Source organism: Anolis carolinensis, chromosome X (genome assembly GCF_035594765.1).
Source record: "Anolis carolinensis isolate JA03-04 chromosome X, rAnoCar3.1.pri, whole genome shotgun sequence".
NCBI lineage: Eukaryota > Metazoa > Chordata > Lepidosauria > Squamata > Dactyloidae > Anolis > Anolis carolinensis.
This window is the reverse complement of record NC_085847.1, coordinates 5,901,105-5,915,180: the sequence shown is the minus strand read 5'-3', so window position 1 is coordinate 5,915,180 and position 14,076 is coordinate 5,901,105. Positions and strand designations below refer to the sequence as shown.

Sequence of the window (14,076 nt, the reverse complement as noted above, 5' to 3'; positions counted from 1 at the left end):
CCCCCCCCCCCCGTCCTCTTCTGTTAACCCCTTCCTGGCTGCTGCCGGTCAGTTGGCAACTGCTCACCAGCACCCACATCTATGGCTTGTGATGGAGAAGCAGCACAACGGAAGCCCAGCTTTTCTTACGTCATTTATTTCAGAAAGTGACAGAGAAAAAGACTCCACTTCCAAAGCACTTGTTTTAAAAAAATAAGATGAACATGAAACGCAAGAGCGAAAAGTGGCAGCAAGGATACAAAGGCAACGTGGAAGGGCAATGGGTCCAGAAGTGCCGCGGGGCCAAATTCACGGCTAAAGTGGCACCACGGTGTCAGATCTGGCGGGCGTGGAGCGCTGGCACGCATAGTCGGGGCGCCTGCTTCCCACCCCTCCTCCATTGGATCCCTACGAGGAAGGGTCCCCAGCCGAGGGTCCCTGAAAGGCAAGACACAGAACCAATCACCAATCTTCACGATATCCGGTGTTCCAAATCGTCCAAAGAGCCCTTGGATCCTGAACCCTTGGGGCTTCCCCTCCACTGGCTTCATCCAACCCGTAGCCAGCCATGGGCGGTTGGATGCCAACCAGCAATGATCTGGGTAGAATGGGGCCTTGAGAGATGTAGTTCTCCCATTGACTGGGAAGGGATAGTGGGACGGTTGCATCCATTTGCCAGCAATGAATCCCATCCCATTGCAGCCAGTGCCGGGTACAAGAACCACAGCCCATTTGGGAATGGGAAGGCATGCCCACCTGGCTGGCACGGCTCTTGTCTCGATCGTCATGGAAGCCGCCGAGTGTCTCCCGGTTGGCACAACAGTAAGCCGCCTTCACCGCCCGCCGCTCTCGGATGCAGCTCTGCAAGCGGCCCAGCAGATCGGAGGCAGCAAAGGGCCACGGGCTTGACAACGCGTCACTGAGCCACGGGGAGTGGAAGGCATTCCCCTGTGGCAAAGGGGAGGGACCCCGGTCGGTCATCATCTGTGCAAGCATCCTCTCCACCGCCCCATCTATCGTGCTTGCCAGGACCAGTTCTCCATTACGGTCCTCGAAAGAGATCATCCCTCCATTCTAGGTCACATTGGTCACCAAAGGGATTTGGGGCCACTTCCTTCCGTGGCGTTTCCATAGCTCCAACCAGCCCTTTGAACATGGTCATCCACCCTGTATTTCACCTTCCTCGGCCCTGCTTACCGCTGAGACCGGGGGCCTCTCCCTCTCCTTGCGAGACGCCATGGGTTTGTCCTTGGACCGGCGCCTGCAAAGGAAGCCCAGCCGTTGAGTGGGGACATTTCCTGGGGATGCTGGGAAGGACAATGCCCTGCTCCCCCCATTTCAAGCCACTCACCTCTCCATCTCGGCCTTGAGCTCCTCCTTGAACTCCAGGGCCATCTGCGCCTTCCAAGTCGGGTGCCCCTCGAGGGGCCACGGTGGCCTTGGCACGAGAGGGTCTGCCCGGTCACTGCCTGGGGCGCTGAGGGCACAGAGGCCGCCCGCCCTTTCCCACAGAGCCCGCGTGGCCCTCCGCTCTTCCTCCAAGGCCTCCCGGAGACGGAGCAGCGCCTTCTGATTCTGCTCCCGCAAAGCCCAGAGAGCGGCCCTGGCATCGGCCTCCCACCTCTCCCGCTCCCTAAGGAGGGCCTTCTGCACCTGCCGAGGGAGGAATAATAATAATAATAATAATAATAATAATAATAATAATAATAATAATAAGTTTATTTATATCCCGCCTCCATCTCCCCCGAAGGGGACTCGGGGTGGCTTACAGCAAAATCAAAATACAAGCAATGATAAAATATAAAACATCAAAGGACAAAAACAAAAAACAATAATAAAATATACACAATAGGTGAAAAAAACACAACACAGAATTAAAACATCAAATTAAAAACCATGAGGTTGCAATAGTGGATAAGCAAGTGGATAAGAAGGACACTTTGCCCACCCAGAGGCCCACCGGGGGGGGGGGGGGGGGGTTGCTACCATTTCCTGGGCCTCCTGCTTCAAAGCCTTTGCCTTCTGCCGGTGGGCATCCTCTTGGCAGAAAAGCCGAGCCTCTCGTTCCTGGGCAAACAGAGGGAAAAGGATGGCGACTGTTCTGGAAGGCCACTTGGGATGCTGCAGCACCGTGCCAAGGAATCCTGGGATTTCCACTTCAGGCGGGAAGGTGGAGGATCCTATCAGCACCTCTCCAAACTGTCATGGCAACTTACTGCAATGGCCTTGCGGAGGTCCTTGGCATCCAATCGGAAACGGGCCGCTTGCTCCCAAAGGGCCCTGGCGCTGGCCTGCTCCATCTTCTCTGCCAACTGAAAGGCCAATGGGGAAAGGGTCAGGGCGAGGAGAGTCTGGGCCAGGGAGGTGTCATTACAGCTGCGGCTGGACTGCAACTCCCATCAGCCCTAGCTGGCAAAGCGTGCTGGAGTTTGGGTACGACACCTGAAGAACCGTACTGAGGCGTTGCACCATCCGGCACTGCCGAGCAACGGGATCAAGGACGGAGAGGGCTCCCTGGGGCTTTGTCTTGGGAAGAGCCCTACCTCCTGCAGCGCCTGTTGCTTCTCCCGCCGCAGCTCTTCCTGCAGCCGGAGCAGCTCTTCCTCCTGCAGGTGGGAACATTGGAAAAGGAGAGGGAGGCACCATCCTTGCATCAGCACAATGGCAACCCCAAAAACCCCAAGGTAAAATGAGATGGGCCACACATTTGGCCTACGGGGCTTCCGTTGCATCTCAGTGACTCTGTGAGTTGGAGTTCCCCCAAGCGGACTGTCCCTCGGCTACCTTCTCCCGCTGGGCCTCTTGCCGCAGGGCCGCCAGCTGGCCCACCTTCTCCTCTGCCAGCCTCGCCACCGCCCGACTCCGGGCCTCGCTTTCGACCCCCAAGGCCTCCACAGTCTCTTGCAGTCGCCACAGCTCCTCCTCCCTTTCCAACAAGACGGCCTGCAGAGCCCAGATTCACCACTCAGGAGCCCGTTCAATGCCACCCATCCACCCATCCACCCATCCCTGCTCTCGCTCAGCTTGCCCACCTCCTGGATCTGCTTGGTCTTGCCAGCCATCTCCTTCAGGGTGGCCAACTCAACGTTGGAGTTCCTCAGCTGGAGCTTCAGGGAGGAGAGCTGGGCCTCCAGCTGCTGAATGCGGTCCTCCAAGGCTTCTTTCTCCGATGCCAATTGGGACACCTGGTGGAGCAAAGGGGCCTGGCATACACAGGGCACCCAATGCCAGCCTGGTCGTCTTCCTCCGGGGCTTCCGACCAGGAAGGCAGGCACTCAGAGGAAGAGTATTGGTTACCTCTTTGTGCAGCATCATCCCATAGGCTGTCCTCAGCGGCAACTGCACGGCCCACCCTCTGGTTTGGTGAAGCTGGCGATCGGGGCATTGCCTCTGTGCCTTGCTCAGCCCAGGTTGCTCCCCACGTCCCCCAAGGTCCACACTGGCAGCTAGAAAGAGGAAGGAGTCGGTCTGACACAGCAGAAGCCACCAGAGAGCCCACAGAGGTGTTCTTGTGCCCAAACTCACCCTTCACTGGGGCCGGAGCTTCCCTGCATCCTTCTGGGCAGAGGGCGCCCACATCGTGCCCACTGCCGGCAAAGACTAAAGACGTCCAGGGTGGCCCAGCAAGGTCCGTTCTGCCCGTGTTGCATTTCCTCCTCAAGAACACTGGCTTCTCGCTTTCCGAAGGAGAACACCGCCCAGGTGGGAGCAATCCCCCTCGGCCCCCACCCCCCAAAGGTGCCCAAGGCCCATTCTGAGACCCCGAGTGGGCAGCTAGACAATGAGCATGCCCCGTTTCGAGGGAATGGGGTTGCGCCACCCTTGCGGAAACGTCACCATTCGTGGTCGGTAAAGCATCCATTTCCAGAGGGTCCAAATCCCCCACGAGGAGCGGCCTGCTCGGATTTTTGCTCTGGGCCCGAACCCACTCCGACAAGGCCTCGGAGCTGTTTTTTCTCCACCACGAGGCCTTTCCTGCATCGTTTGCAGCCAAACTACCCCATTCTCCCGAATCCAAGGGCTGGTGGCCCTTTCTCCATGGCGGGTGGTGCCGCAAAGCCTCCACGGCGGCCTCGTCGGTGTCCGTCTGGCTAAGCGAGGAAATCTTGTCTCTGAGAGACGACAGGCTCCCCGTTCTATGCCAGGGCGGAGGCTCTTTGGAGAAGGGACTCCAGGCAGCCTGGCCCCAGTCTTTGGTGCTTGGATGTCGTGGAATGGCATCCTCATCTCCCTCGCTCTCAGAATTCAGCCGCGGATCAACCATCCCGGCCTGAAACACGGCAGCCAGTTCTTCGGTGCAGACGGAGTCCAACCCACTCTGGTCGCCTTCCAAGTCGAGGCCATGAGCCTCTTCCTGGGCCCCTTCCTCCGACGGAGAGTCTTCCACTGCAGAGACAGCGCTGTCTGGCTCGGAACAGAGAAGCAAGCAAATGGAGTGTCAGCATCGCTCCAAAGTGGATGGCCAAAGCCAGAACGCTCCGCAGCCACCCTATGCGGTCTCTTCCAACTCTATGATTCTATGATTCTAGGGTCAACCAGCTCCACAATGGAGACTAGTAGGCACTGCCCCTTGTCCCAATGACTCACCAGTTGGATGGCAGACAACCACCGTTCCCTGAGCAGCCCCATGGCTGCGGTTGATTTCCACGGGGGATCCTTGAGCCTGTGGGCAAGAGGGAGAGGTTCAAGGGAGGGCCACGGTCCTGGCCTCTCTCGCCTCCTGGGGACTCACTTGCAAGTGGCAGAGCTGGGCATCGATGGCGTCCAAGAGGAAGTCGCAATGGTCCTTGGCCCAGCATCCCGACCGCTTTGGCCTTGCACCGGAGGAGGAACGTACAACGTGCCTTGGGCCCCTTGGAGCGGCTTCCATGGTGGCCGCTGGGGAGGTCCACTCCGGGTTTCAGTCCAAACTTCAAGGAAGACCTTTTACGGTGTTAAAATTTATTGTAATATAAGAATATTATATGAAAATACAGCATGGCCTTTATTCTGGAGATACATGATGATTAGGGCTATTCTTAGTATTCTTAGGCACCCCCTTTCCCTTTTGGCTGGAGGCAAGGCACAGCAAGAAAAGGCCTCCAAAGGCTCCCAAGGCCTTCCTTGGCTCAGCATCAGGGCCCCCTAGGGAGCTGCAAACCTGCAAAGCCCAGCACTCCCGTTGCCAGGGCCCCATAGCATTGCCGTGGGGCCCAACGGCAGTTGGGAACCAGGGCTCTCTCCTGCCCCAAGTCCGGAAGATCTGAGTTGCAAACTCACTTGGGGACAGCCTTGCATTCTCTCTCCTCCATCCGCTTTCCCTACACAGCTCCCTTGGTTGCCTAGCAACCGTGGAACGTTCCCCAGGCGGGGTTGCCTAGCGACCATGGGACGCTGGGCTGGTTTCCTTGCTTCATTGGCGGAACACTTTCCCACGTCGCCTAGCAACGCAGGGAGGCAGAAATGTCAAAGAGCCGGCGGGAGAGCCTCTGTGCAAGTGCAGAGCGCTGTCCCGTTGACCTAGGAAGGAAAGCCAGCTCGAGGAGCGCTTCATCACATGCGTTGAATACGACTTGAGAAAGAGCAACCGACTGTGTTCATCCCATGACGTAGGCTTCAAGTGTGTATGTGGGGGAGGGGGGGAGAGCTCTTGGGGTTCAAAAAAGATGGCAAAGGGGGATCTTTTCAGACACTGTCCACGCTGGCTGGCAAGGGACCTTTTTTTTGCAAAGGATCCGGATTGAGATGGGCCAAAGGGCTGGTCCTTGCTTTCCCTTGCAGTTGCACGTCCCTCCTTGGACCACGACTCCCTGAATGTCACCAGCTTTCGTATGGAACCCTCTGTGGGATGTCAGATGTGACCCAGTGTGCCTCTGAGCGTGTGCCAAGGGCATAGATTCTTGGGAAGGTTCCCTTCTGGACCACAACTCCCAGCATCCTGCCTATTGGCTGGGAGATGCAGTCTCAGCTGAGTCAACGTCTCCGAGCTCAGTGTCGAAATGCCAAGAAATGCTCAATGGCAACAGATTCCCACTGGATCCCCAACGAGTGACGAATCGGAGCCCAAGGCAGGTTGAAAATGCCCAAATCCACATTTTTATTCACATTTTATTAAGGGTGCCAGTTGAGAGGGAGCACTCACAAAGGGGGGGGGGGGTTACATTCCACAGCATTGACAAGTTGGACGATGTGAAAACCCTCCAGAAGGGAAAGGAGAAGGAAGGAAGGAAGGAAGGAAGGAAGGAAGGAAGGAAGGAAGGAAGGAAGGAAGGAGGCCCATGAAGTGTGGCACCCGCCAATACCATCTTTGGGGGTAAAGACAGAGTGGCCTCCCAATGACAATGGGCCAACCGACTGACTCTCCATCACCCTTTGCCCGCATCCACTGGCCCTTCCTTCTCCTCCAAATACAAGAAACGCCACGGGAAGGCTCCGATGTTCTCCGATGCTCTCTCTTCTCTGAGGATGCCCTGCTTTGGTGCCGACCCAATGGCCAATTCCCTGCCCGTCTCCAGAGCTCTCCATGCCCAGGGCCAACCCCAAATGGGCACTGCCACCTCGGGCCTCCCATTTCTTAAGGAAAAGGAAGGGAAAACTGCTCTACGCCATCAAGTAAAGCACAGAAAATAAGGCATTCGATCGAGTCGAGTCTCCCAATCCATATCTTGAGCTATATGGCCTCGAAAGAGAAGACGAAAGCAAAAGGGGAGCCTGGCATCTTTCAGGAGTCACATGAGTTCTGCATTTCACCTCTGCACCCAGAGGGGTTTCAAAGGGCAAAAGAGGGGCAAAAAGTAGCCTGTTTTGGGCTCCATTGCTCTATTTTTCGGAAAACTCAGAAATGGACATTAACTCAACCCCTGCGACTCCTTTTCAAACAGCAGCGGGATTTTGTGAGCTTTGGCAAACTGCTGCTAGAAAAGATGCATCTCTGAAGACAAATGCAAACCCTCCACCGACATGATTCGCCCCAGGATTCCGTTCCAGGCGCCCTCCGCTGCAGAGGAGAGCCCCAAAAAGGAGATGTTTCAAGTAAAAAAAAGAACGGAAGAAATGCTGCTACAGTCACACTATTATTTCATGGAAAAAAATTCAGACAGAGCAAGACTCGTCTTCATTACCTTTTTGTGTTCACCTCCTTGTTACATACCATAGAAATCCCAACAAAAATAATTTTTTATATATATATATATATCCTTATATATGTATATATCTCATATATATATATAAAAATAAATAAGAAGCAAATAAATAATGGAGGAGTGAAAAGACCACGGAGTTCAGTGTAGATTTGTACAGACTCTCTCTGCGTGTGTATAAATATATATATGTATGTATGTATGTCTATACTATAGAAATAGCACATATTGTACAGAAAGGGGTGCCAGGAAGGTTAGAGGGGATTGGCGGGGTGGGGGGGGGTGATTCCTCAGTGATATCTCTCCGGATTGGATCTGGTGGTGGGCAGCGTGGTGGCATGAGGGAAAACCCTGAATTTCCTTATTGCTCATTTGCAAGCCCAGGGCAAGGTGGCCAATGGCCGTGGGTTGGGCCGCCATGTGCTCTCAAGCGGGATGGGCAGCTCTAGAGTTTCCAAGGGCACAAAGGGCCTGAAGCAGACCATGCCAGGATGCCCACCTTTCCCAAAGGAGTAAGGTACCCAAACCAGCTGGTAATCAGGTAGCAATGCCTCCACGGCTTCGTGTTGGCAAGGCGGTGGCACCAAAACCACTGGACTGGGGTTGGGAGAGTGGTGTGCAACGTGGCATTCAGGCCGGCATCCCACCCGCAAAGAATGGCGTAGGCAGGTGCCTCCCATGCCAGTGCAGCAATGGATCCATGCCAGGGTACAGCCTGGGCTCCAAAGGAGCTCTCCGTGGTGCCGAATCCTATTGCTCCTAAACACATTCAGTCCCATGGAGAGCTCCTTGGCATAACGCCTGGCACGGATCCCCCCATCCGCCTCCGCCCACCTGATCTCGCCTGGAATGCCTTCTCCCCAGTTGGCCCGGTCTCTGCCCATCCCTGGGTGACGATGACACTGAGGCAATGTGCATCTGTGTGTCTCAGTGGGTGTGTGCTTTCTACAGAGATGGCACCAGGGGGTGTTTCCAGGCCGTGTTGGGCACGGGCAGCCGCAGCAGCCACACCGTATCGCAGATGGATCTTGCTGTGCCCACCGGAGCTCAAGTTGGATGCCCTGGCTGAATCTGGGCAGTGGCAGTGGAAAAGAACCGGCCCAACAAGACAGAGGAGGAAGCCGGTTTGTGACGGAGTGCCTACAGAGAGTCCTCTGCCTGGCTCGACTCCTCTTCCGCAGAGATCCCGACAAAGAAGGGGTTGAGGTATGCCAAGGTTCCTTTGCCAAGGTGCTACTAGTTCAGAGGTCCTTCCCCAAAGGGACACAATCTGGACGCTGAACCCGGCTTCAAAGGCCATCGCAATTCTCCAAAAATGTGGCACCGTCTCGTCGGAGTGAGTTCCAAACACAAGTCCAAAGAAAGAGCTCTTTCGTGGGGACTGTTCCCTTCCCACAAGGGCAAACTCAATGTCCTCCAAAGGCACAGTCTCTAAACAGTCAGGAGTCCCGACGGGTTTATCGCCAGGAGGTTTCTCTTCCCGCCTCGGATTGAGAGGCCATTCAGAAAAGGGGGCACCTTGGGAAAAAAATTCTGATCTACAGACTTTTAAAAAACATATATATGCAACGGGGAGAAAAGGCGGGGGGACAATCCAACACACACCATTGCCCCACAAAGATGTCCGTCTTTGGAAAACCAAGACCTGGGCGTCGTGGGGGCCAAAAGTCTCGATGCAACCAGGTGTGAAAAAGAAAATGGGGGAAGAATAAGAGCCATGATTTCGTCATTCTAATTGGTAGGTTTAAAAACGCCCCTTAAAAAATCAAATCCCATTTTACGAGTGCATAAAAATACATTGGGAATCCCTGCATGGTTTTGTCTCTAAAAAAAAATCTGTGTTGGTTTCAGCTGGGCTGTGTCTCCGAGAGGAGCGTGGCAACGGCCCTGAGGGCTCTGCTCCTCCATCCTGCGGAGGGGGGAGGGGGAGGGGTTCTGCGGGTGCCTTCTCCCGGCCCAGCCAGGCTCAGAAGATGTCGGGGCAGGAGTGCCAGTCCTGTTGCTCCTTGGCCTCCCAGTATCCCCCTTTGTACAGGCAGATCAGCTCTCCCGTGGCTGGGTCCACCTTGCGCTCAAACCACAGCGGCACGTAGCCTTCGTAGTCTTTGCCTGAGAGACAAGAAAGGACACCTTGGAGGACAGCCAACCCGACTAAAAGGAAGGACGTCCTGGGTGGGGATGCCAGAGAGTCGTGGCAGAGGACCTGGAACCTGCCTATCGTAGGGGCCCCGAAACCAAGGCCCACGGGTCAAATGTGGCCCTCCAAGGTCCTGGCCCTCCTCCCCGGTCCCCTTCAGCCCCCTGCTTGCGTCGGGACACCCACCTTCCTCCAGGGCCTCGGCCGCCTCCGCCTCCCGCCTCCTCCGCACGGCCCGCTGCTTCTCCTCCAGCCGCTGCTTCTCCACGTTGGCCTCGTCCCACTTGCCGTTCTCCATCAGCCGCTGGTCGGGACGCAGGCGGCTGTCGCTGGGCGCCGTCCCCTCCTCCGGCTCGTTCAGGGTCAAGGCCAGGCTGGAGAAGTAGTACATGTTCTCGGCGTTCTCCCTGCGGAAGGAAGAGCAGGTGAGTGACGGGACAGCGGGACAGGCAGCGCTGGGGGGCAGGCCCTTGCTTGTCCATCAGTGCCCGACTTGCGCCAGCCTCTTTGCCAAGAGGTCAGGACCCATGTTAAAATGAGGAGGGGGGTGCAAAGCCCATACGCGGCAGCCGTGTCACCACCCAAATTCCCGGCCCAGCAGAGACCTTTAGCCCTCCATCTCTGCAATGGCTGCTAAGTCCCCACGCCCGCTTGAGGAGACTCACGGAAGGGCGTATCTCTTCCACAGGACCTTGGGAGACAGGGTCTGGTAGACGGTTTTCGACAGCTTGCCTTCCGAGCTGGTGCTGCCGTGGCTGCTGTGGACAATCTTGGAGCACTCCATCTTCTCGTCCCAGGTGCCGGACATGACGTAGAGCGCCTGGCCCTCCACGTCGCTCACCACGCCTGTCACCTGGGGAGACACAGCCCCACTGATCGGACCCGGGAACAAAAGGCCTACCCAATGCCACCCTGGGGGCTTGCCCACACCCGCTTCCCCCACGACAGGCATACGGTGCGCCTGCCAATAACCTTGAGGGGGAACTCATTGCAAGCAATGCCATGGCTTGTAATGACCCCCCCCCCCCCACTCCCCTAACCAAGGGGGTATGGGAAACTTCCAAACAAAGAAACGTAAAAAAAGGAAAGTACTGTAGGTGATGTAATATTATCTTCTATATAAACAACTTTTAGTGGCACTTGTTATACAAGCTGCAAACGAAGAGAATTATGGTGTCGTATTTAACATCAATATAAACTGGGTTTGGCTAGAAACAGTGGTAGATCATAGCCCCGTCCCTATGGAATCTCTTACGTGTATAACAAGTGCCACTAAAAGTTGTTTATATAGAAGATAATATTACATCACCTACAGTACTTACATACTATATACCAGGGGTCCCCAAACTAAGGCCCGGGGGCCGGATGCGGCCCTCCAAGGTCATTTACCTGGCCCCCGCCCACAGCCCGGGCTGTGGCGCAAGCTGGTGAGCAGCCAGCTGCAGCCAGTTGAGACCAATCACTCTGACCAAGAGGTCATGAGTTTGAGGCCAGCTCGGAACCTGCGTTTGTCTTCTGTCTTTGTTCTATGTCAAGGCATTGAATGTTTGCCTTACATGTGTAATGTGATCTGCCCTGAGTCCCCTTCGGGGTGAGAAGGGGGGAATATAAATACTGTAAATAAATAAATAATATTTTATATCATTTTAAATAATATAATATATTGTATATACATATAATATTATAATAATATGTTATACAATATACTAATAATACCATATAATAATATTAATTATATGATATATATTATATATAATATTACAGTATAGTGGTATAGTTCAATATAGCAATATATAATGCTAATATTGTGCTATGCTAATAATATAATATATTGTATGTGCATACAGCTGCTCCGAGTTCGCTTCAGGGTAAGAAGGGCGGGATATAAATGTAATAAATAAATGTAGTAAATGAATAAATAAATAATTTTAGACTTAGGCTCACCCAAAGTCTGAAATGACTTGAAGACACACAACAACAATCCTAATTAACTTGACTATCTCATTGGCCAGTAGCAGGCCCACACTTTCCATTGAAATCCTGATAGGTTTATGTTGGTTACAATTGATTTCATTTTTAAATATTGTATTGTACTTTCATTGTTGTTGTTGTTTTGCATTACAAATAAGACATGTGCAGTGTGCATAGGAATTTTTTTTTTCCCAAATGATAATTCGGCCCCTCCACAGTCTGAAGGATTGTGGACCAGCCCTCGGCTTAAAAAGTTTGAGGACCCCTGCTATATACCATACTTTCCTTTCTTTACGTTTCTCTGTAGATTATAGACACCTGCGTTTTTGAGAAACTTCCAAACAAGACTGACCTTTCGAGGGACGTCTCTGGAGAAGTAGCTGTAAGGAGTGAATTTCAGCTGGCATTTGTCTTTCGATTTGTGGTTGATGATTTCGATATCCCCGGACTGGGCCAAGGAAGAGAAGAGGGCAAAGAAGTTCATTTGGTCTCGCTCAGTCTCCATGCTGCCAAGACCCCCTCAAGGTGGACTCTTGCCTGGGACTGGCCTTTTGCTTTCCCCGCAACTGACCTGGTCAATCCAGAGTTTGCCCACAATGATGTTGTGAACCGTCGAGGTCACCTTGCGCCACACGTAATGGTTGCCGCTGGAGTGGAACTCCAAGTGGATGGCACCTGCAGGACCAAAGAGAGGAAGAATGGCAGGGGTCGGCACTTCCAGGACAAAGAGCTGCGAGGAGAGGAACGGGACACCCTCCTCTGTGCCGGATCCAGTCTTCTGCAGTGACTACAAAGGAGACGTCACTAGTTTTCCAAAACGACGGTCAAGTAGCAGAAGGTTGTTGGCAGTCAGTCCCCCAAAGGGCCTCAACGGCTCCATCACTTACCCAGTGGCATGATGGAGAGGTATTTGCCCCGGAACTTGCTGGCAATGGTGATTTCCTGCCACAGCGTCCAGCCGCGCTTGGAATAGACATGATGGGCAGCAGCCGGAGGATGGTGACTCACCTGGGAGAGACAAGAAGAAGGGTTTGGCCTCTGGAAGAGGAGCAAAGGGAAGAAGGCCAGGCTCACCACAAGCCATGGGCCAAATCGTGACTCCCAAGGGCCTTGGCGACCTGCTTGGAATGGTTGGCACTGCCCACAGTATCCCGCGTGCCAACCCAGCCGCCTTACCTGCTCACAGAGGGAGCGGAAGCCCATCTCGTCCAGGCGGTCCAGCTCATAGGTCTCCCCCAGGAGTGGGTTGAAAGGCTTGGCTGTCCGGTGGACTGTCGTGGAGTAGGAAGACACGGAGAAGGCGGCCACAAAGCACATCTGCTCCGCGGAGCTCTCACACTTGGCGGCTTTGTCCAGCAGCTCGTGGTACTCCAAGTCCTCCGTCAACCGCTGCAGCATGGAGAGCGGCTCATTGAAGTTGACCTGCGGGGGAGACACCAGAAAGGATGGGACCCAAACGGAAGACTTCCAAAGCGCCCAGCCCACTCAGCCCCAAAGGGAGCCAAGAGACCTCCCGTACCGGCATGGGGATCTTGGAGAGCTCTTTCCCGATGCAGTTCTTCATGATGCTCCAGAGGTTAAGGCTATAGTTGGGCTTGTCCGGGATGCGGGTCCGCCGCTTCTTCCGGGGCGCCACATCTCTGCCCGTCGAGTCGAGGGTGCTTTGGCTGGAGCTCTCAAACACCTGGAGAAAGAGGGAGAGGGAGGCTCAAGGCCCAAGGCAGTCAGGGACCATCCAGTCCACGGCTGCGCCTTCTGAATCGCCAGGGCACTTACGCTGTCCTCCAGGTTCCAGTCATCGGCACGACCTTCGCTGGACCGGCTGAGGTTGCTGCCTGTGCGCCTACAGAGAAGACCCAGGGCACAATGGCAAGTGAGTGGCACAAGGCCGGTAGGACGTCCCGCTGTGCCAGTTCCCAGTGTGGCCTTCTTACCAGTCCAATGTCTCTCCCCTTGTGCCCAAAGCAAGGCCTAGAATCAGGGGGTAGGACAGTCATCCCTGGGGTTTCCTACACAGCCACTGCCAGCCTGGGAAGACTTGACTAGTTGCAGGGCGTAACCCTTGAGCCCAGCAAATGGGCCAGGAGGGAGGAGCCCCTTTCAACACACCCAAGCTAAGCCATTTCCACCAGGTTGGGGCCACTGTCAACAAAGCCCATCTGTGGGTGCCTGGGGGGCAGCGGAGGTCGACCCACCGGTGTTTGGAGGGATCGGCAGCTACTGTGATGAAAGCCTGGGCATCCTCCATGGCGTCAAAGTACTCCGTCTCCTCATCTTCGTCGCTGGCTTCCCCTTTCACGCTCTGCACGCTCCCCCCTGGCACAGAGAGAGAGAGAGAGAGAGAGAGAGGGCCACCGGGTGAGCCGGGTCCGCATCTCCCGCCAGGCGGGCTCTTTGGGGGTGGAAGGGGCGCCTCACCTTTGGAGACGTGGCTGCTGGTGTTGGAGGCGTGGGAGGGGGCCCCCCGGCAGGCCCGCTCCAAGTGGTTGTGCTGCTTGGCCAGCTGCTCAATGGTCTCCTCCAGACGGATGCGCTGCTCGCGCTCGTGCTGGAGCACCCGCTGCCATTTCCGGCTGTGGGTGTCGGCTAACTCCAGAAAGTCCCGGCAGGCCTGCGGAGGGGGGGGAGGGGTCAGAGGTCAGCAAAGGCCACCGAAACCCAAGAGACATGGCAGGATTGCCATACAAGGAGCCCCCCCTTCCCCTTGGGCTCAGCACCGGCTACAAGAGAATGGAAAACGTATTTGAGAATCAACCCAAAATCCCAGTCAGGAAAATGCGGAGGCAAATCATGGGTCAGTTGGGATAAAAAATAACAACAACAACATAACTGGGTGGCTGATTGAGGCTGGCATGGCCCTGGCCTTCTCTG

The 14,076-nt window shown here is 55.0% G+C and overlaps 2 protein-coding genes across 9 annotated transcripts in view; both read right to left on the bottom strand.

Annotated features, from left to right (window-relative positions):
- Positions 1-120: 120 nt before the first annotated feature.
- Positions 121-5,901, bottom strand: LOC103280525 (uncharacterized). Of its 3 annotated transcripts, none has more exons than XM_062958458.1 (14): positions 5,120-5,901; positions 4,712-4,902; positions 4,567-4,642; positions 3,505-4,383; positions 3,277-3,425; positions 3,012-3,164; positions 2,764-2,922; positions 2,523-2,585; positions 2,196-2,291; positions 1,966-2,046; positions 1,331-1,632; positions 1,177-1,240; positions 736-927; positions 121-417 (listed from the first exon to the last, which is right to left on the bottom strand). In XM_062958458.1, the coding sequence occupies exons 2-14, from the start codon at positions 4,847-4,849 to the stop codon at positions 388-390; spliced, it is 2,382 nt and encodes a 793-aa protein (XP_062814528.1). In that variant the 5' UTR covers positions 4,850-4,902; positions 5,120-5,901; the 3' UTR covers positions 121-387. The 3 variants fall into 3 exon arrangements, with proteins under 3 accessions (XP_062814528.1, XP_062814527.1, XP_062814526.1); XM_062958457.1 differs by having other exon boundaries at positions 5,239-5,901; XM_062958456.1 differs by having other exon boundaries at positions 4,712-5,901.
- Positions 5,902-6,031: 130 nt separating this feature from the next.
- osbp2 (oxysterol binding protein 2) overlaps positions 6,032-14,076 on the bottom strand; it is a 28,105-nt gene continuing 20,060 nt past the window's right edge. For all 6 annotated transcript variants that reach the window (XM_008119793.2, XM_008119796.3, XM_008119795.3 and 3 more), the window contains 11 exons: positions 13,624-13,816; positions 13,401-13,521; positions 12,982-13,048; positions 12,725-12,889; positions 12,382-12,627; positions 12,093-12,213; positions 11,777-11,880; positions 11,558-11,653; positions 9,900-10,087; positions 9,421-9,641; positions 6,032-9,206 (listed from right to left, as the gene is read on the bottom strand). In XM_008119793.2, the coding sequence (XP_008118000.1) occupies positions 9,064-9,206; positions 9,421-9,641; positions 9,900-10,087; positions 11,558-11,653; positions 11,777-11,880; positions 12,093-12,213; positions 12,382-12,627; positions 12,725-12,889; positions 12,982-13,048; positions 13,401-13,521; positions 13,624-13,816 (1,665 nt within the window). In that variant the 3' untranslated portion in view covers positions 6,032-9,063. The remainder of the gene's footprint in view (positions 9,207-9,420; positions 9,642-9,899; positions 10,088-11,557; positions 11,654-11,776; positions 11,881-12,092; positions 12,214-12,381; positions 12,628-12,724; positions 12,890-12,981; positions 13,049-13,400; positions 13,522-13,623; positions 13,817-14,076) is intronic.

Bases quoted from the DNA above. Each gene is read 5' to 3' on its own strand.
- LOC103280525 (XM_062958456.1), bottom strand. From the start codon at position 4,849: ATGGAAGCCGCTCCAAGGGGCCCAAGGCACGTTGTACGTTCCTCCTCC. The intron at 2,586-2,763 runs GTAGCCGAGGGA...TCCCACCTGCAG, and splicing joins AAGAGGCCCAGCGGGAGAAG to GAGGAAGAGCTGCTCCGGCT. The intron at 2,047-2,195 runs GTAAGTTGCCAT...CTGTTTGCCCAG, and splicing joins ACCTCCGCAAGGCCATTGCA to GAACGAGAGGCTCGGCTTTT.